The sequence below is a fragment of the Acomys russatus genome, chromosome 12 (assembly GCF_903995435.1).
Source record: "Acomys russatus chromosome 12, mAcoRus1.1, whole genome shotgun sequence".
Taxonomy (NCBI): Eukaryota; Metazoa; Chordata; class Mammalia; order Rodentia; family Muridae; genus Acomys; species Acomys russatus.
This window is the reverse complement of record NC_067148.1, coordinates 11,042,085-11,068,038: the sequence shown is the minus strand read 5'-3', so window position 1 is coordinate 11,068,038 and position 25,954 is coordinate 11,042,085. Positions and strand designations below refer to the sequence as shown.

General features: G+C 44.0%; 1 protein-coding gene across 5 annotated transcripts in view; it reads left to right on the top strand.

The window, feature by feature from the left end:
• The window catches only part of Satb2 (SATB homeobox 2), a 182,395-nt gene that overhangs the window by 125,249 nt on the left and 31,192 nt on the right, over positions 1-25,954 (top strand). For all 5 annotated transcript variants that reach the window (XM_051153837.1, XM_051153836.1, XM_051153835.1 and 2 more), the window contains 3 exons: positions 3,377-3,589; positions 7,399-7,554; positions 22,556-22,753. In XM_051153837.1, coding sequence (XP_051009794.1) covers positions 3,377-3,589; positions 7,399-7,554; positions 22,556-22,753 — 567 coding nt within the window. The remainder of the gene's footprint in view (positions 1-3,376; positions 3,590-7,398; positions 7,555-22,555; positions 22,754-25,954) is intronic.

The window sequence follows — 25,954 nt, the reverse complement described above, 5'->3', positions numbered from 1 at the left end:
TTGAGGTAAAAGATCTGGAACAATGTTGTAATTTTCTGGAGCCTGTATATAAAGGTGACACTGGCCAAGCCTGCTCATTTGAGACTGTATCTGCAATTAGGTAAATTACTCGGCGGAAGCAATATATTCCATGTGAGCTCTGGTGCCCCATTTTTGACCATGTCCCCTGGATGGGGAGGCCTGATGGCACTCAGAGGAAGGATAGCAGGCTACCAAGAAGAGACTTGATACCCTGTGAGCATATACAGGGGGAGGAGGTTCCCCTCAGTCATAGTCATAGGGGAGGGGAGTGGGGGGAAAATGGGAGGGAGGGAGGAATGGGAGGATACAAGTGATGGGATAAACATTGAGATGTAATATGAATAAATTAATAAAATATTTTTAAAAAATACAAGTGCTGTAGGTCCTTTGCTTCAGCAGTGGTGCTGATCAGCAGCCGTTCTCAAGGATGCTCTGTGTACACTGCCCTGAGAGATGCCTGAGTTTTCCTAGAAAGCCATCTATAGTAAAAAACGTAAAGTAAACTCAAGAAACAAATAAAAGCACACCACAATTTCTAATGACCTTTTTGTTGTTGTTTGGAAACCTACAAGCAGAATTTTTAGGTGTGGCACATTATAATGTTTTTTTAATGTTTATTTTGTTTTTTTAATTAATTCATTCATATTACATCTCAATTCTTATCCCATCCCTTGTATCCTCCCATTCCTTCCTCCCTCCTGCTTTCCCCCTACTTCCCCCTCCCCTATGACTGTGACTGAGGGGGGTTTCCTCCCCCTGTATATGCTCATAGGGTATCAAGTCTCTTCTTGGTAGCCTGCTATCCTTCCTTTGAGTGCCACCAGGTCTCCCCATCCAGGGGACATGGTCAAATATGGGGCACCAGAGTTCGTGTGAAAGGCAGAATGGTATTTTTTTTTAAATATCGTTATTTCATTTCACTGTAAGTAAAAGCCTTTGCTCTAACTACTCGTGAAAATAATTTCATGGAGGAAGAACAAGGTAAACTCTGCCTTTGAGATGTTTTGAGTTATAATCTTAGTGAGGATTTCCATGAGGACCTCGAAATGTCATCAGTATAATACTGACTGTAGGTAGGTCGTGGGAGAGAGGAGAGCGGGGTGGGGGCGGGGCAGCTCATTCTTCCTGTACATGAGTCATCATGGAAGAAAGCTCAGAAAATATCAGTCTTGGTGTCTTACTGACTTTGGAAATTGGAAGCAATTTAAAATCCGCTTCCTTTCCTCGTATTAATTTAGAGACTTTTTTTTTTTTTTTTTAAAGAAAATCATTGAGGCAAATCCATTATGTCTATTTCAGGTTGCTCAGTTAAAATGGGAAGTAGGGCAACCCAAGGCACAACTGACTCTTCATTTCAGCAGGAGAATCGATTCACGGAATGCATAATGCTTTCCTGGAAGACAGGGGCCTCACTTGTTGCTTCTAAAAGCATGCCATGAGATCTGGAGTTTCTTCTAATCATTTCAGCAGGAGGACATTTTTAGACACACCACCTACCTTGCTCTTTCCTGGAGCACATATGTGCATGCCCACATACTAACTAGCACACAGCCACACACACACGCACGCACGCACGCACGCACGCACGCACGCACGCACGCACATTAACATTTTTTCTAGCTGTATTACATGGTGTGTTTTGTCCTTATTCACCTTCTGACCTCAAACAAGCACCATGCGCTTCCTAGCTAGGTTTGTATGCACACTTCTCCCAAGTATTAGGATTTCTCTAATCAAAATAAGGTGACGTCCAAGTGCAGAGCTAGCAAATGGCATGCCACTGATAGTTTTCTGGCAGGATAGTTGTTTTATGTGATTTAAAAAAAAATATTAGGTTTATTTATGTGCCTGTGCGTTTGCGTGTGGTGTGTTTGTGTGCACCCATGCATGTATGTGTCTGTGTGTTTGTGTGTGGTATGTATGTGTGCACCTATACATGTGCATGCATGTACCACAGTACACATGTGGGGGTCAGGATAGCTTGTAGAAGTCAGCTCTCTTCTCCTGCCATGTAAGTCCCAGGAATTGAACTGAGGTCAGCAGGCAAGTACCCACACCCACGGAGCCATCTTGCCAGCCCTCATGTGATGTTGGAAATGATCATTATACTTCCTTTGAAATGTTGACATATGTGTGATGTGTGCATTCCGATAAGTGGCATTTTTGTGCTATATCACAACACACTAATTTATATTAAAATACCCATCATAACCTGCAGCTTTCTGACCAGCCAGAGAATCGATCTACCCCTCATGTCCCCTGCTGTTTTCATATGTGAGCTGTGTCTCTTGCACTTATATTAGTTCCCCTCAGTGTAATGTCGTTGGCGTTGGCACCAGCTGCCCTTTACTAGAGTCAGGCAAGTGACTTCTCAGGACGTGGAGTTGCCGTATCTGTTCAAAGTTACAGAGTTAACACCTTAGATCTTCTTGGGGACAGAGTTCCAAACCCTGAGGTCACAGTACCCTGCAAAGGGGAACCCCCGTCACCCCCCCCCCCCCCTTAGGCCACGCTCTTTATTAGAGTGTTGGCTTTGGGTGAGCCACATATTCAGAAAGCCTCAGCCTATCCACACTACAGTTAGAGCATGCCCAAGTCCTTAGCTGCTGTGACCACATTTTCATCACTCAAGATTCGAGCTCCCCGACAAAAGTCTGGGGTGCCTTCTGGCACCCCAGAAAGCATAACCATTGTGTGTGAAGGTTGAAAAGTTATCAGAGAGTTGACAGGTTACAGCCATTTGCTTTCTTTTTCTTTTTCTTTTTTCTTTTTCTTTTCTTTCTTTCTTTCCTTTTTTTTTTTTTTTTTTTTTTTTTTGCCTTAGGAAACATCTACAATGAAATCAGTGTCCGGTCATACAGAAATTCAGCCAAACTTTTTTTTTTTTTAAATCGATGTAAATCTCCCATGCTGTTTAAATGTCGGAACTAAATTTACCAAACTTGGCAGATTTGTAAAGCTAGGCAGGACTGCCAAGAGTTCCCAGTTTCAAGCAGAGAGAGTTCTAACAGCTCCTGAAATACTTGCGGGAGGCACCTGGTGGTAATTGCAGTTCTACATTTCCTCCGCAGCGCCTACCTTGCTCGCTGGCTTTGCCGCACATAGGATTATTACAGTGGTGATGAGGTGGCAGGATAGAAGTCCTAAAATAAGGCGCAGCCCCTAAAAGGGAAGGGAGCACCTTCCTACAGACTCCTCCCGAGCCCTAAGAGGTTAGACATGTTCCTGATATCCACTCAAGGTGGTTCTGCCAAACAAACAGAGGGGCAGTAGGGCGCAACACGGAAACTGTGCTTGTGAATCTGCAGACGTGACTTTGCCTGTTTCTCCCCCCCACCCCACCCCACCCTACCAGGGGTTGCTGTCAGAGATACTGCGGAAGGAGGAAGACCCCAGGACCGCGTCCCAGTCTCTTCTAGTAAACCTAAGGGCCATGCAGAACTTCCTCAATCTGCCTGAAGTGGAGCGTGATCGCATTTACCAGGATGAGCGAGAGCGGAGCATGAACCCCAATGTGAGCATGGTCTCCTCAGCCTCTAGCAGTCCCAGCTCCTCCCGAACCCCGCAGGTGAGCTGTCCGCACCACCCTTCACTTACAAACCCCTTGCCTTTCCGATGTTCTGTTCTCCCTTAAAACCAAGGGATATTATTAAATAGGTCAAAAGTCACAGCCTCTGGCTGTGTCACGTGATCACCCCATTGCTTTCCCTTTAGAAAAGTCTCATTCTTCCACATAAGCAGGTTGGGGGGGGACAGGACAAGAGAAGGTGGGGGTGAGCTCCTATCCATTGTGCCGTCTCAGAAGAAAGAAACAGAGGTTGTGTAGAAGCCGAGTTCGTATTATAAGCACTTTATTTCCCTTACATTGCTTGCTTATTTCGATGGGGGTGGTGCCAGTGGTGGATGAGGACAAAATCAGCAGTTCAAGTGCTGGCCAAAATGGAGGGCTGGAGAGATGGCACAGCAGTTGAGATTGGTTATTATTTTTTTTTTTTGTAACTCCAGCTCCAGGAGGGTCCAACACCATCTTGGCCTCCTTAGGCACCTGCACTTATGTGCACCTATCTTTCACTCCCCCTCTGCTATCCCCCCTCCCATTAAAAATAAACTCAGAAATGTTAAGAAATAGCGATATAGTGGGAAAGCTCTGCCTGTAAGGGAGTGCAGTAGCTGGCCTAGAGCCATGGGTCCTGGTGACAGGAGGCAATAGTTTTTGTCACTCCTAGGATTTGGGAACTACTTCTGGCCTTCCTGTCTGCATGCTTCTTAAGTGTTCAGAACTCAGGGCGCATTTCCAACTCAGATGTAAGCTACTCGTCTCTCACTTAACCCCTCCCGCCCCTAGATTTCCCCTCCTTTGTCGACACAGATAAAACCAGTCCATTCCGTGGGTGGCATCAATTCTGAGTGATGAGTCTCAAAGCCAACCAGTCAACTGGTGCATCCCCACTTGTGCAAAGCCGGAAGCTGAGTGCTTCGCCACAAGAGGTTGCTTTGCTTAGATGCTATAGTTTGTTCCAACTAGTTTGTTCTCTGGTAAGTTCCAAGAAGCTGATAAAACAGAGAATCAGAACTTCATTGTGGTAGGAATGTTAGAGCCTTCACAAGGGAGGATGTCGCCATTTTCTTCCCACATAGCTTGACGCTATGGTTTTGTACCCTGCAGTAGGTTTGTAACCGAAGGCCACTTTCTGTTGCCCAATTGTATTATTGACACTTGAGTCTTTAGTGAATTAGGAGTCATGCTTACTGTTACAATGTCTGCTGCTTATTTTGGACATGTGCAAGGAAGCCTTTTCATTTATATCTCTTTAAATACCGTGGAATACATGGCAAACTGTTGTTGGGACATTGATAACTTTCATTATTGACTACTTGTAAACTCAGTAGTATTTCTGCACACTTGAAAGCTGTTCAGCCATTTTCGGGGAGTCTAGTCGTATTTTCTACTCCATGTCCCTTTAGCCAGGCAACTTTCCTGGAAGGAGGTCACTTGTACTCCTCAGAAAACAGCACAGGTTGGTTTGTTTTGTTTTCACTATCTTTGTAATATTTTTTTTTAGTGAGAGAGTATCTTGGGTGCCTTTCCACAGACCTGATCATTTACAAAGCCTGACCAGCTTAATATGGCTTCCCATTAGGACAACATTTTCCTTGTCTGATTTAGGAACCATCCTTGAAATTTCATAGGTAAAGATTCCCTTAGAAATAAGTGTAGCGCTTTGGCCACTTAATTTTTAGGTTTTTTTTTTTTAATTTCTGAAAATACATATGAACTACGCAGACATGCTTTTGAGGATTATAATCCTAGAGCCATGTTTGTATGTAGTCTCTATATGTTGTAGTCTCTATATGTTTGTAGTCTCTATATGTTGCTGAAGGTTGGGAAAATGGAAGTTATCATAGGCTTTCAAACGTTCCATGCACATCCCATTGTACCTCTATATTGAAAATTCTTTCTGAAACAGCTCAAAAATAAAGACACTTTCTGCAAACAACAACAGCAGAAAACCAGGCACAGTGACACATGCCTGCAATCCCAGCACTTAGGAAGGTAGAGGCAGGAGGATCAGAAATTCAAGGTCAACAGTCAAATAGCAAGTTCAAGGCCAGCACGAGCTGTGTGAGACTCTGTCTCAAAACTGGGGAAAAAAGAATGCTGCAAATTTCCATACAGCTCTTGTTTGAGGAGAGATGTGGGCGGGAGCCACAATGGCCCTCATCTGGAGCCAGTAACTTTGTACACACCGGCCGCTCCACACAAATCATTTCCCAGAGTCCTCAAGCAAGGAGGGCACAGTGGGTGAACGAGGCATTTTGGGAAGAAAAGAGAACTTTTGAGAAACTAGAGGCTTGGCTTGTTATGGGAAGAAGATAGTTGCCCGAGCTGCCTCCTCGGTGTGAAAGTGGAGTCGCATAATGGAACCAAAGCTCTGGAGCCTAAATTGCCTGAGTTCATGGTGTTCATCAAACACCCTCACTGTTGCATGGCCTTTGTACCAAGTTAAGACATCTGTCACTGCAGAGCCTTTACCTGCAAAGAAAAGTGCTGATACCTCAGTATTGGATTTTTCTTTTTTTTTTGACAAGAGGTACAAGAGAAAACAGAGGTTAACAGTCTTCCTAGAGTGTCTTGCACACAGAAGCCCATAAATTACACTCACTATGACTTGTCAGTAACCAGCAAAGAAGTTGGGATGGGATGGGCAAAGGAAGCCGGCGAATGCCACTGTGCTCTCTTGGGAAGCCAAGCCTCCATGGGGACATAAAGCAGGCAAGGCAGGCTTACGACATCCCCACACAGGTCGGCTGTGCCCCAACTGCATGCTGTCTTTGATCAGACCTGCCTAGTGCCAGCCTAGAGGAGGGCAGCCCCGGGCATCACTACAGGGAAATCATGATGTACAGACTTCATTCTTCTTAGGAGAATTTTAGGGTGAGTGAGGACAAAAATGATCAAACCAAGGCCCATTTAGTCTGCAATCCCCATGCACCCAAGGGTGGAGCTGACTTGTCCCTGAGTTAGGAAATCTGCTTGGATCTTCCAGGTCGGCAGCTTTGGGATGAGACTAAGCAATGCCTCTCTGGCAGGCTTTTGGACCACGCTGACTCAGATGTCTTAGGGTATTCCTACCCAGGAAACACAGCACCTTGCGCATTGTCCTTCATTTGTCTCCGAAGCTAATGGGAAATCATTCAATTAAAACAAGCGTGGCAGAATGCATAAAACCACAATATGAGTTTAAGAAAATGAAAACTGCGCATGGAAGGCATCTGAAGCCGAGTCTTATGAAATGAAATTTTGTTTCATTTCCAGTGATTTCCTAGGTGAAATTAGGTGACTGTCTGGGTAGCATAATGACAATAATGACGGGAACCCGCACATACTCAAATAACATACATGAAGCCTTAATAAAGGATGAGAGGCACCCGCGGGAGTGCATTAAATTGAGTAATAATTTATTATTTAGAGACCTCTACCCATTTACTCAGTATTTTTTTTTTTCCTGAGGAATTGACTGTTCTGTAAGGTGTGTCATTTTTTTTTTTTTTTTACAAAGAAAAAGGTGAGTTTGTTTTGCTCGTTGGCTTGTAGATAGATGACATATTTTGGTGCCCAGGGTTGCCTTCGTACCTGTGAGCTACCAGGGTACCGTGAGGGGAGGCAGGAGCTGACAGGATTCTGAGTGTCCTATAGGAATGCATTGCAATTATTTCCAATCACAATTAACCTGATTAGAATAATGGACAGGAAGTGTCCCTCTGTAGCTAATGTGGTTTGGCATCAGCTGACTGAAACCCTCTGATAATTTCTGCACAGATGGTTGCTCTGAATGCAGCACTTTTTAAATTATTATTTTCATGGTCTCTTGGTAGGCCAAAACCTCGACACCGACAACAGACCTCCCTATTAAGGTGGACGGCGCCAACGTCAACATCACAGCTGCCATTTATGACGAGATCCAACAGGAGATGAAAAGGGCCAAGGTGTCTCAAGCCCTGTTTGCCAAAGTGGCTGCAAACAAAAGTCAGGTGAGTGATTTTTTTTTTTAAAAGAGCCAAATGGAGGGCTGGGGCTGCTCTCCTTCCCCTCCAATAAAAAACACATCTGTTTTTATAATAATAATAACAATAATAACCCCCGGGGAGCCCCGTCATGTTCTGCCTTCTGCCCCATGGCTTGGCGGTAACTCCCTCAGGAGTTCAGAGCAGAGACAATGCCAAAACCTGGCCTCATTCTCTTAAATAACGATTTGATATTAAGTAACCAGGGTTGAACTATTTCTCTCCTTATCCAAAGCTTCCTGCAGACGTTGAAAGATAAATTTTTCTGTTTCTTGGAAAACAAATATATTCTTTTTTTAATTTAAAGGAAATTTAGCCTGTGTGTAACAGCCCCTTCCTCAAGTCCACATTTAAACTGGGCTCATCACCTTCCTATTCCCGCCAGGGGAGAGGCTGCCTTTGCTATAATAACCACTTTTGCCCAGCCCCAGAGACATCTTGTGATTGTCAGGTGTTTCGTTCACGTGTGGAATACAGTTGTTTTTCCAGGAGAAAACACACGTGGGGGTTCCAGAATAAGTGCTAAAATCTTTTAACAGAAAAACATAGATGCTTATCCAGTAAAAAGTGTTCAGCATCAGGATTGTGGGGAGTGCAATGCTCTGGGGAAAGCCGCACACAGATGCTTGGCTTCCCTTCTGAAAGCGGCAACAGTTGATGGCATCTACTCCCCTGCTTCAGCTTGTTTAAGGGGGCAGCTACCTCTTAGGTCTGTTGCAGGGTGAGGCACTCTTCTTTATCCCACAGACACACAATCAATGCTGGGTAGAGGAAATGGAAGTTTGTTGCAGCATAAATTTGAGAGTCCTTTGATTTTGAGCTTGATTTCCACTGTGCTTTGCATGACAAATGCTTTCATTCCTACATATGCAAATGGTAAAATGGTCCTTACCCTCTCCCTAACAGATCTACTGTGCTATAGCTATAGTTACTACTAAGTGTGCTATAATACTGAGTTCCTACTGTGTGCTGTAGCACTGAGTTCCTACTGTGTGCTGTAGCACTGAGTTCCTACTGTGTGCTGTAGCACTGAGTTCCTACTGTGTGCTGTAGCACTGAGTTCCTACTGTGTGCTGTAGTACTAAGTTACTGGGTGTCACCTTTATTAAGCAAGAAAAAGTTCAATATGAATTAAGTCCTTAAAATGATAAATACTGTATTTAGACTAATTGTTTGCAGATAAACCTTTTTTTTTTTTTTTTTGACCTACAGTTTCACAGTAACTTAGTTTCAGTTTTTAATAAAGAGAGAATACCAAAGAAGTTTGAAGAGGATTGAAGCATCCATTTCCCTTCTCAGTTTCCATGCAGTCATTCTTCCCAAGGATTCTGGCTCCCTTCATCAGTAGAACTCATGAACCGAGTTTGCTAAGATATTGTCTAACCATAGGGATGAAAACGCACGAAAAGGAAACACCATAGAGCCTCCCTAAACTGTTAAACGCATAAAACTCCCATGTACCACATGGCAAAATATAATGAGAGTTGGAGCTGTTAAATGAAGAAGCTGTTAAATGCTAACGCCACTTGGCAAAACTACTGTGCATTTAATGGTTTTCCACTGGGTAATAAGGGACATATGTGTGGCTGTGCAGTGGGTGTAAGAGCTGCACAATTGATTTTGCAAACCTGACCCTCACTGTGTCCTGACGCAGATTTCAGTTTCATGTGGTCCTTCTTTTAGAAGCATCAAAATAAACCAAAAGCCAGAGTCCGCAAGCTCGACTGAAGGGCACACAAGCTTCCTGCTGGTGTGACACCGTGACTGCTGGAATTAGCAAGGACTTCAGTCTCCCCAAAGTAATTTAGGTGGCTGATGGAGAGCTGTGTTTGCCAACTGGCAGTTTTAGGGCCTCACTAAGAAATCAGCAGTCCTGGTTTCATAGAACCAGAAAAGCGGTTCTGAGAATTCATATTCCATAAGATGGGACTGAGCATCAAGGGGGAGGAGACACTTGGAAGTCTCCTTTTTTACATGAGAAGGGTCTTTCTAATTTTTAGAAAGAGAAGCATATTGCAAATGGCTGACCATGTAAGTAGTTAGAACCATGATCATTCTAAAACATATGGGATTGCCAAATAAGAAAGCTTCTAAGACAGTTGACCATGCTGGAAGCTCTTACATTCGCCTCCCAGGAGACTCAGTTGCTTGATTTGACGCATGTGTTTAAGGTATGTTTATAATGTGGGCATGACTCTGAGCTAGACTTTACCTCCCCAAGGTGCACACACATTTCTTTGGGTTGTGAGAAGTGAGAGAACAAAGCATCTTTCCTCCTTTCTTTCTTTTTTTTTTTTTTTTTATCTTCTCCCTGTTATTTTTCTCTGGAGGGGTTGGGAGTTCCCAACACTGGGGAGATAAATGCCTCTCTAGGGCTTTCGCTGCATAGAGAGATCAAATCAGTGAAACTGCCAATTAGGAGCTCTTAAGAACTGGAGGGACTGGGAGCCCTGAAGTTTAGATATGGGGTGTAATCCTCCCTTTCATTAGAAATTAACCTTAAAATCAAACTGGCTCATCTAGGAGACTCATTCACTCTTTGGTGTGAATTGCTGTGATTAGTTATTAAAGACACTGGTGAACTTCCTCTGTATGCTGGGGAAGCAAAGGATGGAGGCCACTGGAATAAGGCAGAGGAGCTGATCTGGAAACAACAGCGACCCAGAGTGTGTAAAATAGGCCTTATAGAATGTCCTAGTCACTCAGGTTTGAAGACTCCCAGGGATCCTGGAATGCTGACACCACACTTCTTCCAGCCTGGGAGCTGCTGCAGCTCTAACCAGAGGGGGAAGGTCTTCTCCATACAGCTGGACAGGAGGATGCAGAACAGGGAAAGCCCTCTTTCCAGTGCAAGAGCACAGGAAGAGGCAGGATGGTGAGGCCTATGTGGCTGGTGGGTGGCAAGGAGTTTCTGGACTCAGTGAAAAGCACTGCCATCTTATTCCCACAAAACCTGTGTCCTGTATGAATGGGTTGCAGTGTGTTCATTCTGTGTGAGTGAGTTGCAGTGTGTTCAGTCTGCATGAGTGGGTTTCAGTGTGCTCATTCTGCATGAGTGGGTTGCAGTGTGTTCGTTCTGTGTGAGTGGGTTGCAGTGTGTTCAGTCTGCACGAGTGGGTTGCAGTGTGCTCATTCTGCATGAGTGGGTTGCAGTGTGTTCAATCTGCATAAGTGGGTTGCAGTGTGCTCATTCTGCATGAGTGGGTTGCAGTGTGTTCAATCTGCATGAGTGGGTTGCAATGTGTTCATTCTGCATGAGTGGGTTGCAGTGTGTTCGTTCTATGTGAGTGGGTTGCAGTGTGCTCATTCTGCATGAATGGGTTGCAGTGTGTTCGTTCTGCATGAGTGGGTTGCAGTGTGCTCATTCTGCATGAGTGGGTTGCAGTGTGTTCAGTCTGCATGAGTGGGTTGCAGTGTGCTCATTCTGCATGAGTAGGTTGCAATGTGTTCGTTCTGCATGAGTGGGTTGCAGTGTGTTCGTTCTGCATGAGTGGGTTGCAGTGTGCTCATTCTGCATGAGTGGGTTGCAGTGTGCTCATTCTGCATGAGTGGGTTGCAGTGTGCTCATTCTGCATGAGTGAGTTACAGTGTGTTCAATCTGCATGAGTGGGTTGCAGTGTGTTCAATCTGCATGAGTGGGTTGCAGTGTGTTTGTTCTGCATGAGTGGGTTTCAGTGTGCTCATTCTGCATGAGTGGGTTGCAGTGTGTTCATTCTGCATGAGTGGGTTGCAGTGTGCTCATTCTGCATGAGTGGGTTGCAGTGTGCTCATTCTGCATGAGTGGGTTGCAGTGTGCTCATTCTGCATGAGTGAGTTACAGTGTGTTCAATCTGCATGAGTGGGTTGCAGTGTGTTTGTTCTGCATGAGTGGGTTTCAGTGTGCTCATTCTGCATGAGTGGGTTGCAGTGTGTTCATTCTGCATGAGTGGGTTGCAGTGTATTCATTCTGCATGAGTGGATTGCAGTGTGTTTATTCTGTGTGAGTGGGTTGCAGTGTGTTCATTCTGCATGAGTGGGTCACAGTGTGCTCATTCTGCATGAGTGGGTTGCAGTGTGTTCATTCTGCATGAGTGGGTCACAGTGTGCTCATTCTGCATGAGTGGGTTGCAGTGTGCTCATTCTGCATGAGTGGGTCATAGTGTGCTCATTCTGCATGAGTGGGTCATAGTGTGCTCATTCTGCATGAGTGGGTCACAGTGTGCTCATTCTGCATGAGTGGGTTGCAGTGTGCTCATTCTGCATGAGTGGGTTGCAGTGTGCTCATTCTGCATGAGTGGGTTGCAGTGTGCTCATTCTGCATGAGTGGGTCATAGTGTGCTCATTCTGCATGAGTGGGTCATAGTGTGCTCATTCTGCATGAGTGGGTCATAGTGTGCTCATTCTGCATGAGTGGGTCATAGTGTGCTCATTCTGCATGAGTGGGTTGCAGTGTGTTCATTCTGCATGAGTGGGTTGCAGTGTGTTCATTCTGCATGAGTGGGTTGCAGTGTGCTCTATGCTTCTCATGCATGAGGATTAAGTAGATTCTCTATGTGGACCTTTATGCCTATTAATACATTTCCACTATAAATATGTATTCTGAGTTATCAACTAGCAACTTAAGGAATTGTAATTTGATTTGCCTGTTTCTTGTCTTAGGTTTGAGCTGATTTGTATGTGGCATGAGAGTCCAATTTCATTCTTCCAGATATGGAGATCCAGTTTTCTGGAACAGTTTTTTGTTTATAAACAGTTGATTGTTTATTTTTTTAGTTGATTAATAGGGTCTTGGTACATATCTGGCCTTGAACTCTTAGTCCTCATCCCACTAATCTTAAATATCCCCACTGTGGGTTTTGTTTTTGTTTTTGTTTTTTTGGTGTCCTATTGAAAAAAAAAATCAGGTGCATATGCTTGGATTTTTCCCCCCAGCCCTCTAGTCTGCTCCATCAGTCTATGTGTTTGTGTTCACAGCAACACTCTGCAATTTTGGCTACTCTAGCTTTGTAATGAAAGTTTATTCATTTACTGGAGGTGCTGGAGACCAAGCCCAGGGCCCTGGGTGTGACAGGCAAGTGCTTTATCACTGAGACATAGCTTTAGCACCTGTAGTGCAGTCTTAAATCAGGAAGTGTGAGGCCTCTGACTTTTGGCTCTTTGGGGGCTTTTGTAGTTCCTTATACATTTCAAAATTTGTTTCTCTATTTCTGTGATTGGAATTGTAATTCTCTATTTCTGTAATTAGAATTTGTTTGTTTTTCTGTCTTCTGGTGCCAGAGACTGAATTGAGGTCTCATGCATGCCAAGGAGGTGATCTACCACTGAGCTACACTCCTTTGCACCAGCCATTAGGGTTTTGATGGGGATTGTATGGAATGTATTTATTTCTTTGAGTAGTGTAGACATATGAAACTCTGTAATAATTCATCTAATAATGGTGATGTTTTCATGTAGGAGAGTAAATTTATAAAATATAAATTGTTTTCTTTAGTTTCACTATTGTAGTTTCTTAGCCTTTATTGGTTTTGTTGCACAAGACCAAACCGTTGCTATTATGCATACATTGAAAAAAATATTTAATATTATTTTATAGTTCCATTATGGGGAGAACATCCTTGAGAGGGTATTGGAAGTAAATACATGGCTGTGTTAATTCCCGTGGTGTGGCAAGTGCCAGGAAGCACAGGCCAGAAGGTGCCACGCATGAGATGAATTGGTGTCAGTGTTAGGACTCCGGGTTTTGTTCTGTTGCTTACACTCAGCAGAAGTGCTTAAAACAGTGCAGGTGCTTTGCCTGTACAGCAGGGTCTTTGGGACAGCCCATCCGGAAGCACGCTCTGCTCTTGTCACGTAGGGCCCACAATTAGGTGCTCAATTTAGCAGCGAATACCACCCAGTGATGTATGTGGAAATCACCATTCACTGTTGGGCCCCTCAAAGGGGTTCCTGGAAACCACAGTAGGTGGGCAGTGAGCACAGGGTTGTCCGCACATCAAGATGGCCCTCTGGTCATCACTCTCCCTTCCCGGTCTAACCTGAAGGAATGAGAACCTACTGCAGAGTGTCAGCAAACATTACCAGGGTGTTTGTTTTGATAGCAACCTCAGAATGAAGAAATGTCTTCTTTTTTTTTCCTATCTGTTTTATGGTATAAAACTAGTTTTTGTTTATTTGTTCTTGTTGTTTACCGGAGTTGTTGAACAGATATCAATGAAAAGTGACCATAGCACTCATGCATTTCCTAAAATTGGAATATTTTTATAGTCTGTTTTGCTCTTAAGCTTTTTTTTTTTTTAACTGTATTTTGAGTTGACATATTTTCCCTATTTATGGTATGGATTCTTTGGAAACTTGGGTGTGACTCTGAAGCAAAGCTGGTGTCCCTGTTAAGTCTCCTTCTCTGAACTCTCACGAGCCCTGTTGTGAAGAGGCATCAGTTATGCCATGGTTCTTCCAGAGAAGAACATGGTTGCCTATGAGTGTTTCCAGCCATGTTGCTATGGAAACTGTTTTATTGTGCATTTTCATAGGGTCAGGAAAAAGAGGAAGTAAGCTAAGGGCTTAGGTTGTACCATGTGAGTTAACATCCGCAGATAGCCATATTCTTCAAATGTTGTACCACTGGTTAGCTTGTCCCCATGTGGTCCTTACCCTTACTTTTTCTTTCTTTATTTCTTTCTTTTTTTTTTTTTTTTTTTTTTTTGTCTCTACATATGTCCATGTTCTCCTAAGTTTTAGAGGAAGTTTGCCTAACATAAAGTTTAACAGGTCTGCTACAACTTGAACCTGAAGGAAGGGCAGGTAGGTGTGTGTGTGTGTGTGTGTAAGCATTAAGGTGTTTTTTTTTTTTTTTAACTTGATATTGTAGTATGGTACTTTTTCTGTTGATATATTTCTAGTATGAACGAAGACTACAAGGCTTCACAGTTATTCCTTTGCACACATGGATGGCTTTTTCAGGCATGTGTAACCATATTTGCATGTGTGTGTATACACACTTACATGAAACAGCAAAGTAAATCTCCATAGATTTGTGTAATTTCACATAATCTCGTATTTGTGACAGTAGAGGCAACACATTTTTACAGCATCCCCTCTTGATTTGAGCCCTGCATAGTAGAGGTTAAAGAACTGTTCTGAAACAAAATTTCCATTACTCTCAATTACAGACTCAATCTTTGTAAGCACATCCACAGAATTGCAACAGATATGCTTAAGGCAGCCCAGAGAAAACTGAAAATCAACCCCCATGAAAATTCACTTAGGACTTAGTATACAATTTTGGACACTAGAAAAAGCAGCAGATCGCTTGCACTCACTTACCTCATACAAGGTAGACCGTGATTAACCTTGAACTGGAACCAACTGCTCAGACATTGCCTTTTTCGGGTGTGGGTGTGTGGGTGACATCCTCTGCAGAGATTCAATGAAGCCCTTGACAGGTCTCTCTGTATTTAGCTTCTTATCTATTTCAGCTTTCTTGATTAGGTTATCTTGAATCATTAGGGGGGTTATTTATTTTAATAGACACTTATTGGATTCATGAAAAGAGAATTCAGTGACGAAGAAACAAGACCAGAATATTATCTGGCTCATTTCACACTTCAGGAGAGTCTCAACCAGCTGAAGAGAAATCCTTTCACAGTTACAAAAGTTTGTTTGGAGACTTTCTGTGCTTCCATTTAGAAAGCGAACTGTCTGTGGTTAATAATATGAATTTTTCCTTTAAGACACTCAGAAAACATTCCTTTTTGGTTGCATATGCTGACATTTTCTGTATCGGAGATGTGGGTGAGGAAATGGCCTGTTACATTTCTGCAGCGAGAAGCTTGAGTCACTCCGAGGAACTGTTCATTTGCTGCATTTCCCATTCAGTAGAGTTCCTAGAGGAGCAGAGCCGTGGTGTGGTGCTGCGACTTCCTGTTTAAGAGCTGGAGTTCACTCATCAGCTCTCCAAAGACATCACCGAAAAGGGGGGAGGGGAGTCAGCACCATGACAAGGCCCTGCCTGCTGGGGTCGCCCTGCCTTTGTCACCAGGGGCAACATTAGCTTCTTTGGCTGGAGACCAGAGCAAGCCATGAGCCTGTGGTCAGTAATGGTTTGTGTTTATTCCGAGCTAACTGGAAAATCTGGGGCTATTGATGTGGCTCATGAGGTAGGGGCACTGAGACCCTATGTTTGATCCTTAGGGCCCACATTGTATAAAGAGAAAATCAAGTCCCGTGAGTTATTGACCTCTGACCTACACACACACACACACACACACACACACACACATACACACACACACACACCATAAAGTAAAACGTAATTGGGAACTATGAGTCCAGAAAACTTGTTTGTGTGTGTGTTTGTTTGTTTTTGAGGCAAAGTCCAGACTGGCTTAGGTCTTGCCACTCTTCCCCCTCTCGCTCCCCAGTGCTGGATACTATTGCTGTTGTAAAGAAGAGGACATGAGGAATGATAGAAGTGAGAGAGTCTTGGTACAGGGAAAATTAGCCATTTCCTACACAGGCGTTTCAGTACCACGGACAGCTCCCGATCTGTTGGGCCCCCCTTCATCTCCTGTGTCTCTTAGGCCCAGGGTTTAGAGATGCAATTCACACTTGATGTTGGTGAGTTCCTGTTCAAGCTAGGCCATATTCATGCTCTATAGATGCCTTGGTCATTTGAACACTCAGCCTGGGGAAATTAGGAACTGAAATAGATGCTGCCCTTCTCCATTTAGTTCTGACGCAGAAAGCTCTAAGGACCCTAAAGTGAGCAGTAAATGGCAAGCTCACGCCAGTGCACACTTACAGAGAAGGTGATCAAAGGGGTGAGAGCCACTTGTTAAATGGTCAGTTTGGTGTTGGTGAGTACGTGTCATTCATTTTAGAGCGAGACTCCCAAACGATGCAGCTCAGGCAGGGTGTCTATCAGGTCATGTGGACAAAAGTGGTTTCTGGGCTAAATGGTGTTCATGAATTTGTCATACACTCCCCGACCCCCAAGGACCTCGTGTTAAATGGGGGGGGGCGGGGCGGGGGAAGTGTGCAAGAAAAGAAAGAAGGGTTAATTCTCTGTCCTATCTGTTAAAATGCTTTTAGTAGCTCCCAGAGGCTATGGTGTTATGAGGAGATGCTCACATATTGGAGATAGGCAAACAGACCTTGTTAGGGCTGCTTCTAGAAACTGGAGCTGCTCTTCAACAAGAACTGACTTGGAGGTGACGTAATAGTCCCCGTGTACTACTTTCTAGATAACCCAATAGTGTCAGTTCAGTCTAACTGGCACCTGCACAGCACCTACTGTGTGTACAAGGAGGAGTACTCGTCTCGTAAGAGACTAGAGCAAGAAGCATGATGTTGTCATTAACTCCCATCAAGAAGAGGCCAGCCATTCGGATGAAGGCGCGCCAGACACAGACACACAACCCCTAACAGCAACATGCATCACACACTGAAAGAGTGCACAAAGGGTGCTTGAAGCTCAGGTAGGAGCGAATAAAAAATTCTTACAGGAGATTAGGTGAGCCTCGAAGAACAGTAGCTCTGGAGGTCAGAGGTCTGGCCAAATGACATTACAGCCAAGAAGGCAGCATGGTAAAGCGTGGAGGTGGGGGTGTGAATGTACCAAACGTCCCCAGGGACTGAGTAATCCCCTGTGGCTGGAGAATAATGTCACCAGGGGAGCTGTTGAGGGATGAGCAAACAGGAGCAACGTGTGGTTCTTATCACTGCCTCTGCCAATAGTCTTGAACTGTGAGCCACTGCCTGCCTCCTTCGTGAAAGTCACCAGTAAACCTCTCTTTTCTAAAACAAAATTGCTTAGAATTGGTGGGACATATTTTTCCTCTTAAAGTAGCACGGAGCCCTAATACATTTACAGCATGATTTGCTTTGTAAATTTAGATTGGCATCCGACTCTCTCGGACATGTGGATTGTCAACAAATGAGATCTTGACTGGCATGAAGGGCCGCCTCACCTGCAGGATTACAAAGGGTTGTCAGACTCGTTTTTCTACTGAGGGAGATTTGCTTAAGAGGCTGAAGAGACGGCTGAAATATAATGTTAATAAATACTATTTGCCTATGTGCTGAGTGTTTAGGAACTCACTAACCATCGGTTTTGGAACTGGTGCCCCTTCACTGGGTTCTAACTATAAAGGTGGACTCTGCCATCGTAGGCTTGGGCTCTGTGTCCACTCCCTGTGTAGGTTCTAGTGCTCTCTGGAATTTTCTTAAACTTCTTTTTTGGAAAGCATTTTAGACATAGCGATGTTGGAAAAAAAAAATAGCACCAGTAAAGCTGGCCTTGACCAATAGGCATCTCCTTTCACAGTTATCAGCCAATGGGTCAAGTTTGTTCTTCCTTGTATTTTTAAACTTCAGCGGCTAATTACTATCTGCTGTTTATGACAAGAGCGAGATGCCAGGTCATGGAGAGTAGAGCCAGGGGACACCATCAGTTTCATGAGGCTCCTTTAATTAATTAACTTAATTGATGCTGACAGTATTGTGGTGTATACTACCCCCGATCCCAACTAGTTTTCCTTACTGTTGACCCTGCGCACTACCTCAGAGACAGTTTTGGTAATAGTGCAACAAGCAAAACCAGGAAAGCAGCTTCCACATTGCAAACTTGGTTTTGTTGCCTTGGTTCTTGTACTCACGTCTTCTTTTGTGAATGCCCAGATCTAGGTGATGACTTTTATTAGCCTTTAGTTTGTAAGTCTTCCTGGCTCTGCCCTTCTCTTTCATGGCTGTATCACTTCTGAAGGGCAATGACTCCTGCTTTGTATTTATGTGCTTGCCGTTTATTTCTTTCTTTATTTATCCGTGATTTGGCTGAGGTTATGCATTTGGGCCAACACTGTCTTTTGCGGTGCATCATATAACAGTTTTCATAGTGTCAGTACAGTTTCCCTAGTGACGCTGGCCTTGACCTATTATTGGTACTTCTTACACAATTATTAGCCAATGCGTCAAGGTTGCTCTTCCTTGTATTTTTAAACCTCTGACGGCTAATAACTATCTGCTGTTCGTGCCAGGAGTGAGAGGCCAGGTCACGGCGAGGAGAGCCAGGGGACACCGTCAGTTTTGTAAGACTCCCCGCTAGTACTCAGAAACCTCAGCATAGAAGCCACATCAAGATCACCCAGTTACTTCAGGGCAGGGCAAGAACTGAGCAGTCAGACCTCAGGGTTGTAAAGATGAATGCCGTGCTCAGACACTTGAGATGCACAGAATCCCAGTTTCTTAGACTGTGAAAGCTAACTGGACTGCAGGACTACCCAGCCAATCTGCAGTCAGAACTTAAAATCAGACTTAGTGGGAAGCCACAGAGAAGGGCATAGGTAGGAGCTGCTGCGGGGCTGGAGCCCAGATGAACCGCACTGGTGCTTGGAAATGAAAATTCTCCAGGAATACTCCACATTACACACAGGGAGCAACAACAACAACAACAAAAAAAAACCTTCTTGAAATTTTTAACAGAAAAAGGAGATTTGTTTATTAATAATTCATGAGTCTCCATTGAACATGCACGACAGAAACAGTGCTATTCAATAGAGAATACAGTCATCTGTCACTGTTTTATTTGACATTTACACTTTTTTTTTTTTTTTTTTTTTTTTTTGCCCGATACTGCAAAACTTTCTTGGATGGCATGCAGAAATTATATAAATGAAAAAAAAATTCCCAACATAGGGACCCTTTAGTTCTTCTGTGATGGGCTCACTCACAGTTACACAGGTATGTGTCCACGCAAAAGCATGGCACTTCCCTACACAGCTGTTAGCCACCAGCCAAGCCAACATGAGAAAGCAGAGATCAGTGTCCACATGGCCTCCTGGAGGGATGGTGTGAACAAAAAGATGACGGGTGGGATGGGAGGTGAAGAGGAAGGGGAGCACGCAAAGGTGCAGAGTGAGCAAGGGAGTCAGAGGGAGGAGACAGCAACTCCTGGCTGCAGAGAAGAAAGCTGCCCCCCCCCCAAAAAAAAGCATTGCCGTTTCAGATAAGAAATAAATATTTATAAATGGCATCGCAGGAGTCCTGCTGGTGGGAACATCAGCATTTTGTAGAGCAAATTAGAGTTAGGAGCTCCTTGCCACTCTGTGCTAGTGCGGGGCTCTCCCCAAGCTTTCTGCTCTGTGGGTTAGTTATTATTTATAAAAACCACAGAACCAGCTGATACATTCATAAGCTAATTATTGAAGCGGCTGGGCACACATGGTGCAATATGGCCAAGGCTGTGAAGTATCACAGATTTCTTGGGGCCTGCTGTGGTGGGGGTGCTCTGCTGAAGGCTCCATCCCTTAATCGGATCAGCCAAGCAAACACTTTGTGGGGAAACTAGATTAATAACCCTCTAAGTACCAGGAATGTGCTTCATCTTCCCAAACTGGGTTCCCTTAAACATGCCATTAGCTCAGCCCATCGGGGATTTGAGGAAGTTCTCTGCTGCCGTAAGAACAGGGCCTTGTTGGCTACTTCCTTATGTCAGAAATTAATTTGGTTTGCTTATGTCTGCACACATAATCACACTTGTGTCTAATCCGCTCCCTAATAGCTTCAAGGTCAAGACCTTGCATGTCAGTGGGCAAATTGAGCACTACACTTCTTGAAGACGGATGGCAACCAGCGCCCAGTCCGTAACGAGCCTACAGTGTTGTTCTAAGTGATTGTAATGGGTGCAGGATGTAACAGCGCATATAAATCAAACATGGCAGGGAATGTTGTGCAAGACACTCCGCGTGTCGTAAGTGGAGATACCACTCAGCTGTCACCTGTCCCCTTTCAAGCTGCGGCTTCCCACAATGCAATTCCTCCTTCAAGCAGAACAGCAGGTGCTGTCTTCCTTAAGGTCTGGCTATCTCAGAACTTCGTCTTTTAACAGATGTAGGTTTTTGTTTTTATTTTCCATTCAGCAATTGGTCTCTATGCTATCACCTCCCCAGGGAGATGTTAAACATACCTGTTTGAAACATTTGAAAGAGTTCACTAGAGACTTATTTAGATCTGTGAAAAGACACAGAAATGGGAGCTTAATTTTTCCACAGATGGTTTATTTTCCATCTCAAGAATTCCTTCCTTTGTATAAAGAAACCCCCGAGAAAACACTTTGGGACCAGGAGATTTTTATTAAAATATAATTTATTTTCTGGTAGTGATAAGAATTTATCTTCATTCTTTATGTGCATGGCACTTGAAAATTAACCATTACCTGTCTCCTGAGTTGAGTTGGGGGGGCGCGGAACTGTAGAAATACTTGGAAAAGCCTTTCCAAGCAAATGATAAGATGCCTTGTTTCCATCCTTCCTAACTCTCTAGCTCTCCCAAGCTCCCGATTTATTGCAAGGAAAGATCAGGTCTGTGCAAACGTGGCCTCTCACTTGTAAAAACAAGGCAGTGTTGTGTTACAGATTAGTTTATAAATCCCCAGTGGCTTCACAGTTCAGTGCCTACAGCTGCTGCACATGGGCCCCGGTTTTTGTCTCCTCTCAGCGCTGCAGCCGGCAGTTGAAGGGGAAAATGGAATGATCAGGTTATTAACATGGAGGCCGCGAGGAGGAAGCTGCACAATGCGAACAGCTGGTGTTGCTGTCTTGGCTGATGCAGCGGAGATAATCAAATCTTGCCTTTTTTTGGGGGGGGGGGGGTTAAAGGCAGAAGACACAGTGGAGAGTTAGACAAACAACAGCCTATGATATTATATGGGGTTTTTTACGATGCGCGTCAGGAGCCTTCGTTGGCTCACAAGTGACGGTAGAGAATATATTGAGGTTTGGGATTTGTTTCTCACAAAGTCAGCTGCGTTTATGCACCTTTTAAGAAGAAGAAAAGAAAATTCTACCCTTTCACAAGAGATCTAATGCGGGACAGTTCTTGTTCTTTAAAATTAGCGACGTAGCTCGGAAATGATGGGTTAGAGAGCTGCTGGGTAAAATATTTTGACATGAGTCAGCGAGCGATGTTGACAGCCTCTGGATTATTTTCATATAAGCCATCATTTGCATTGCATTTTCGTTCTCGTGCAGTTGCTAGAGAGAGAGAACATCCGGATGGTAGAGTTGGGAGCAGGCATTTGCAGGTGCGGCCTGAGCCACTGCCTACCTTCCTGCAGGTGTGGCTGTGGAGGGACAGCAATGGGGGCCTGAGCCCAAGGCACTCATAGAGAAAGCAAACAGACCTTTGTTTTTGATTCTAGCCAAGGCTGTGGTTTCTATTTGCAGGATTACTAATGATCAGAAGCCTATTTCCTCCCTAGAGATTTCAGGGCCCAAGACATTATTTTTCCTTTTTTTTTTTTTTTTTCATTTGCCATTTCATAATACATGCGTATTTGTCTTTCCTCTCCTCTTAGAATAGAACACTAACCAGTTGGGTAATTTGTAAAAAGTTATGGCTGAAACTAAAAATTCCTTCTTTGGAGAAACGGTAACTCTAATCTCATTTGTATATCTAGAAGATTGTTATTAAGAACCTACTTGAGAGTGTGTTCTGTAGGACGGTGCTAAGAAATTTTAACAGAAATAAAGATTATTGGGGCTAGAGATGTAGTCAAGTTGTTGGCGTGCTTGTCTCACATGCAGGAAGTCCTGAGTTTGAGCATCCAGCACCTCCATCCCATAAACAAGCGTTGTACCACAAGCCTGTAATACCAGTACTTCAGAGTTGTAGGCAAAAGGATAAGAGTTAAAGGTTATCCTTGGCTACACAGTGAATTTGAGGCTGGCCTGGGCTTATCTATAATAATAATAATAATAATAATAGTAATAAGCAAAGAATAAAAACAAAAGAGTGAAGACTCAAACATTGGCATAACTGTCCCATGGTCACTGTTTAGATTTAAGAGTTGTACCATTTAGTAGCTACTACAGTTGGTGGGAATAATTCTGACATGAAAACATGGTTTGGAAGATGCTAGTGGACTTGGAGTCTAGGCCCACCATAGCTGCTCTACACCCTGAAGACCTGACTCACATGATCACCTCCTCTCCAGGGCTGGCTTTGTGAGCTGCTTCGCTGGAAGGAGAACCCCAGCCCAGAAAACCGCACCCTTTGGGAGAATCTCTGCACCATCCGCCGCTTCCTGAATCTTCCCCAACACGAGAGGGACGTGATCTATGAGGAAGAATCGAGACATCACCACAGCGAGCGCATGCAGCATGTGGTCCAGCTCCCACCCGAGCCTGTGCAGGTCAGTGTCTCCCCAGCCTTAGAAAGGCTTTGTGCTGGCAGAAGCTGCCCATGGTCAGGGAGAGCAACACCTCCCATGAGAGCAAGACTGGTACCCTGTCCCTGAGGTCACAGAAGGTACAGTGTGTGTGCTTACACCCAAAGGAAAATGACCAGGAAATCCAATGCCAATGGCAAAGGCTCACCCAACAGCAGGTGCTGTGCGGTTGTGAGCCCAGATCACTCAGATAATTCAATATAGTGTCCATCAGACATTCATTTATTTGTTTTTAACTTTTATTTGTTTCTGTATATGCATTCTCCAGTGTGTGCCCCCCACCCTTGCATGCACACGCACATACATACACACATACACACACACACACACACCATAGCACAAGGAGATCAAAGGAAAACTTGCAGAAATCAGCTCCTGCCTTCCACTTGACTTACATTTCCGTCCTGGTGGAATCCAGTCATTGGGCTTGCCATCAATGCCTTGATCCTCTGAGTCCCTGACCCACCAGTTTGTTTTCTAAAAACAAACAAACAAAAAAACTGAAGTAAATTTTGATCCAAAACTCTTCAGGGAATATCTGATGAGTGAAAAGCAAATAAATATCCTCCTCACCCAAGGAATACCTTTAACTTCAACTGAACCCCAGAGAGAAATCACGAGAAAGCCACAGAATTTGAAGATGAGCTTGTGCCGCAGTGTCCACTTTCACAAGTCTTCCTTATTTGGGTAGCAGGCTTTGTAGGCTTAGCTTTCCAATCTCATTGAATCATATACTTCTTTCAGAAGTAACTGGCTTTACTGGTCTCCTTCTGAATCTAAAATCAGTTACTTTCAAGAAGTATCAAGCAGGGTATTGGTAGAGTTTTGCACATAAGTTGGCTTGTCCCTGCAGCCCAGCAACAGAAATCTTGACTGCTACAGAGGGGATCTTTTAGGACCTGTCTCTGTCTCAGCTTCTATGAGGAAGAGCTGAAGCAAGAGTGCATGGTGGTGAGGTACAATTTATGACACAGATGTAATAGAAGAGATGGTGACGGATGTGAAGAAATATCCCCCTCCCCAGCTGTCTGTCTCTTCTCCCTTTGCTCCACCCTTTTGTGCCTCAGGAGCAGCCAGAAGTGAAGGGGCCTAATCCTGTAAACTTCTAGTCTCCGTACAATCTAATCTAAGCCTAGAATGCTTTGAGCTTCTGAGACTTCCTGCTGAATAACCTCACCCTTTCTAGCTCTTTCTGAATTCTGGCTGGCTGGGTCAACTCAACTGGCTAACCTAGTTCTGGCTCAGAATTACTCTTCAAGATGACTGGTTCAAACTGCCTTCTCAGCTTCTGGGTGAATCGCTCTGCTCGGCCTCAACTAACTTTGGCATCAATCTGTTCTACTCTTCTGGCTTCTTCTCATCCTCTGGCTTATCTGTCTTCACCTGTGTCTAGTCTTCTTCCTCTGCATCTGTCTCTGTACTACTGTCCCAGTAACACTGCGTCCCCTCTCTCTCTTTCTCTGTCCCCTACTCTGAAAGTTGGGCATATCCTATTCTGTCAATTCTTTCCCTGATTCCTTACTTTGTCTGCCACTCAACTGGATGTCAGTTTTTTTTTTTAATTTTTAAAAACTTTTATTAATTTATTCAGATTACATCTCAATTGTTATCCCATCACTTGCATCCTCCTGTTCCTCCCTTCCTCCCGCTTTCACCCTATTCCCCTCCCCTAGGTCTATGACCGATGGGGACCTCCTCCCCCACTATATGGTCATAGGCTATCAAGTCCCATCTTGGTAGCCTGCTTATCCTTTCTCTGACTGCCTCTAGGCCTCCCCACCAAGGGGAGGTGGTCAAATATGGGGCACCAGAGTTCATGTCAGAGTCAGTCCTCACTCTCCACACAACTGTGGAGAATGTCTTGTCCATTGGCTAGATCTGAGGAGGGGTGGATGTCAGTTTGAAGATATGGGTGCTTCCCTCTACAAATTCACTTTACCTTCTTTGTTTGTGATTAATAGTGTGTGCTAACATCTTGTCTGTATTCCAGCCGAAATAGCTATGTTGCTGGATTAAAATGCTCTCCAGTTGTTCTCTTGTGTTTCATATGTCAGAGCTGGAGCATGTTGACCATAGGTAATAGAGAAGCAAAATCACCCTTGGCCACTTTCAGCATGATTTGCCAATTTATATTGACTTCTGCTACTACTAAGACAACGTCACATACTTTCTGGAAGTTTGTTCCTATCACACAGCTCTTAGCTAAGGAATTTACAAACAAGGTGGTTTCCTCCACACTGAATTCGCCCTATGTATTGGTCTTGGTCCTCCCACTACAGTAAATCCTGAGCCTCCCAGTGAGTGACCCTGCTTTGATGAATTTATAATGCCAGAAAAATAGAAAGCTCTGGATCAATTATTAATTACAACCATAATATAAAAACCAGGAAGAAAATCATGGAAACAGCTGACAATACCCTCAAGCCTGGAGAATGCAGCCAGCACAGCCTCCATGCATGGCAGAAGACTATCTTGAAATATACCAAGGTGCTACGACCATGTCTATAGCCAGGACACTGGACCTAAGAGTTGGGATTTAACTTGGGTCCTTTTACCACCCACACTTTTTAAAAGATAGGTCTGTGTCCATGTTTTGGGGATCTTACATCTCATCTATCAGCTTGCTATTGGTTTAGCAATGCTGCTTTTTGTCTGAAATGTGCCATCACTAAATCATTAAGGATGAATCAAACTGGTGATAGATAGGGACCTTCTTGTATAGACAAGAACACAGAGGGGTCTCCTTCTGGTGGTCATGGACGAGTACCATTTAACTTCCTTAGGTAATTGGGTTTACTATTCTCCACTTCTTCTTAAATAATAAGGCTCAGAGGCAATGATCTTTGGGTATAGCGACTTACTAGATTGGTCTGTTGGCCTGGGTGCTGTAGATACACTGGATCAAAGAAGGGACTCTCTGCCTCCATCTTCATCTGGCGTTTTCTGTGAGAGGTCCTTCAGATCACAGCCCATCATTTCTCACCAATTGTTTGCAGCCAGAGTTTAAAAGTGCACCACAGTCTTATGGACATTGGAAATGTACTTCTTTTGGGATTATACAGGTTTTAAAACTTTAAATCTTGGAAGAGTCTATATAAATCCCAGAGAGTCAATGTGGTCCACCAAGCTCAAGTTCCATGTGGGTGATGCTGCACCGTTTCCATA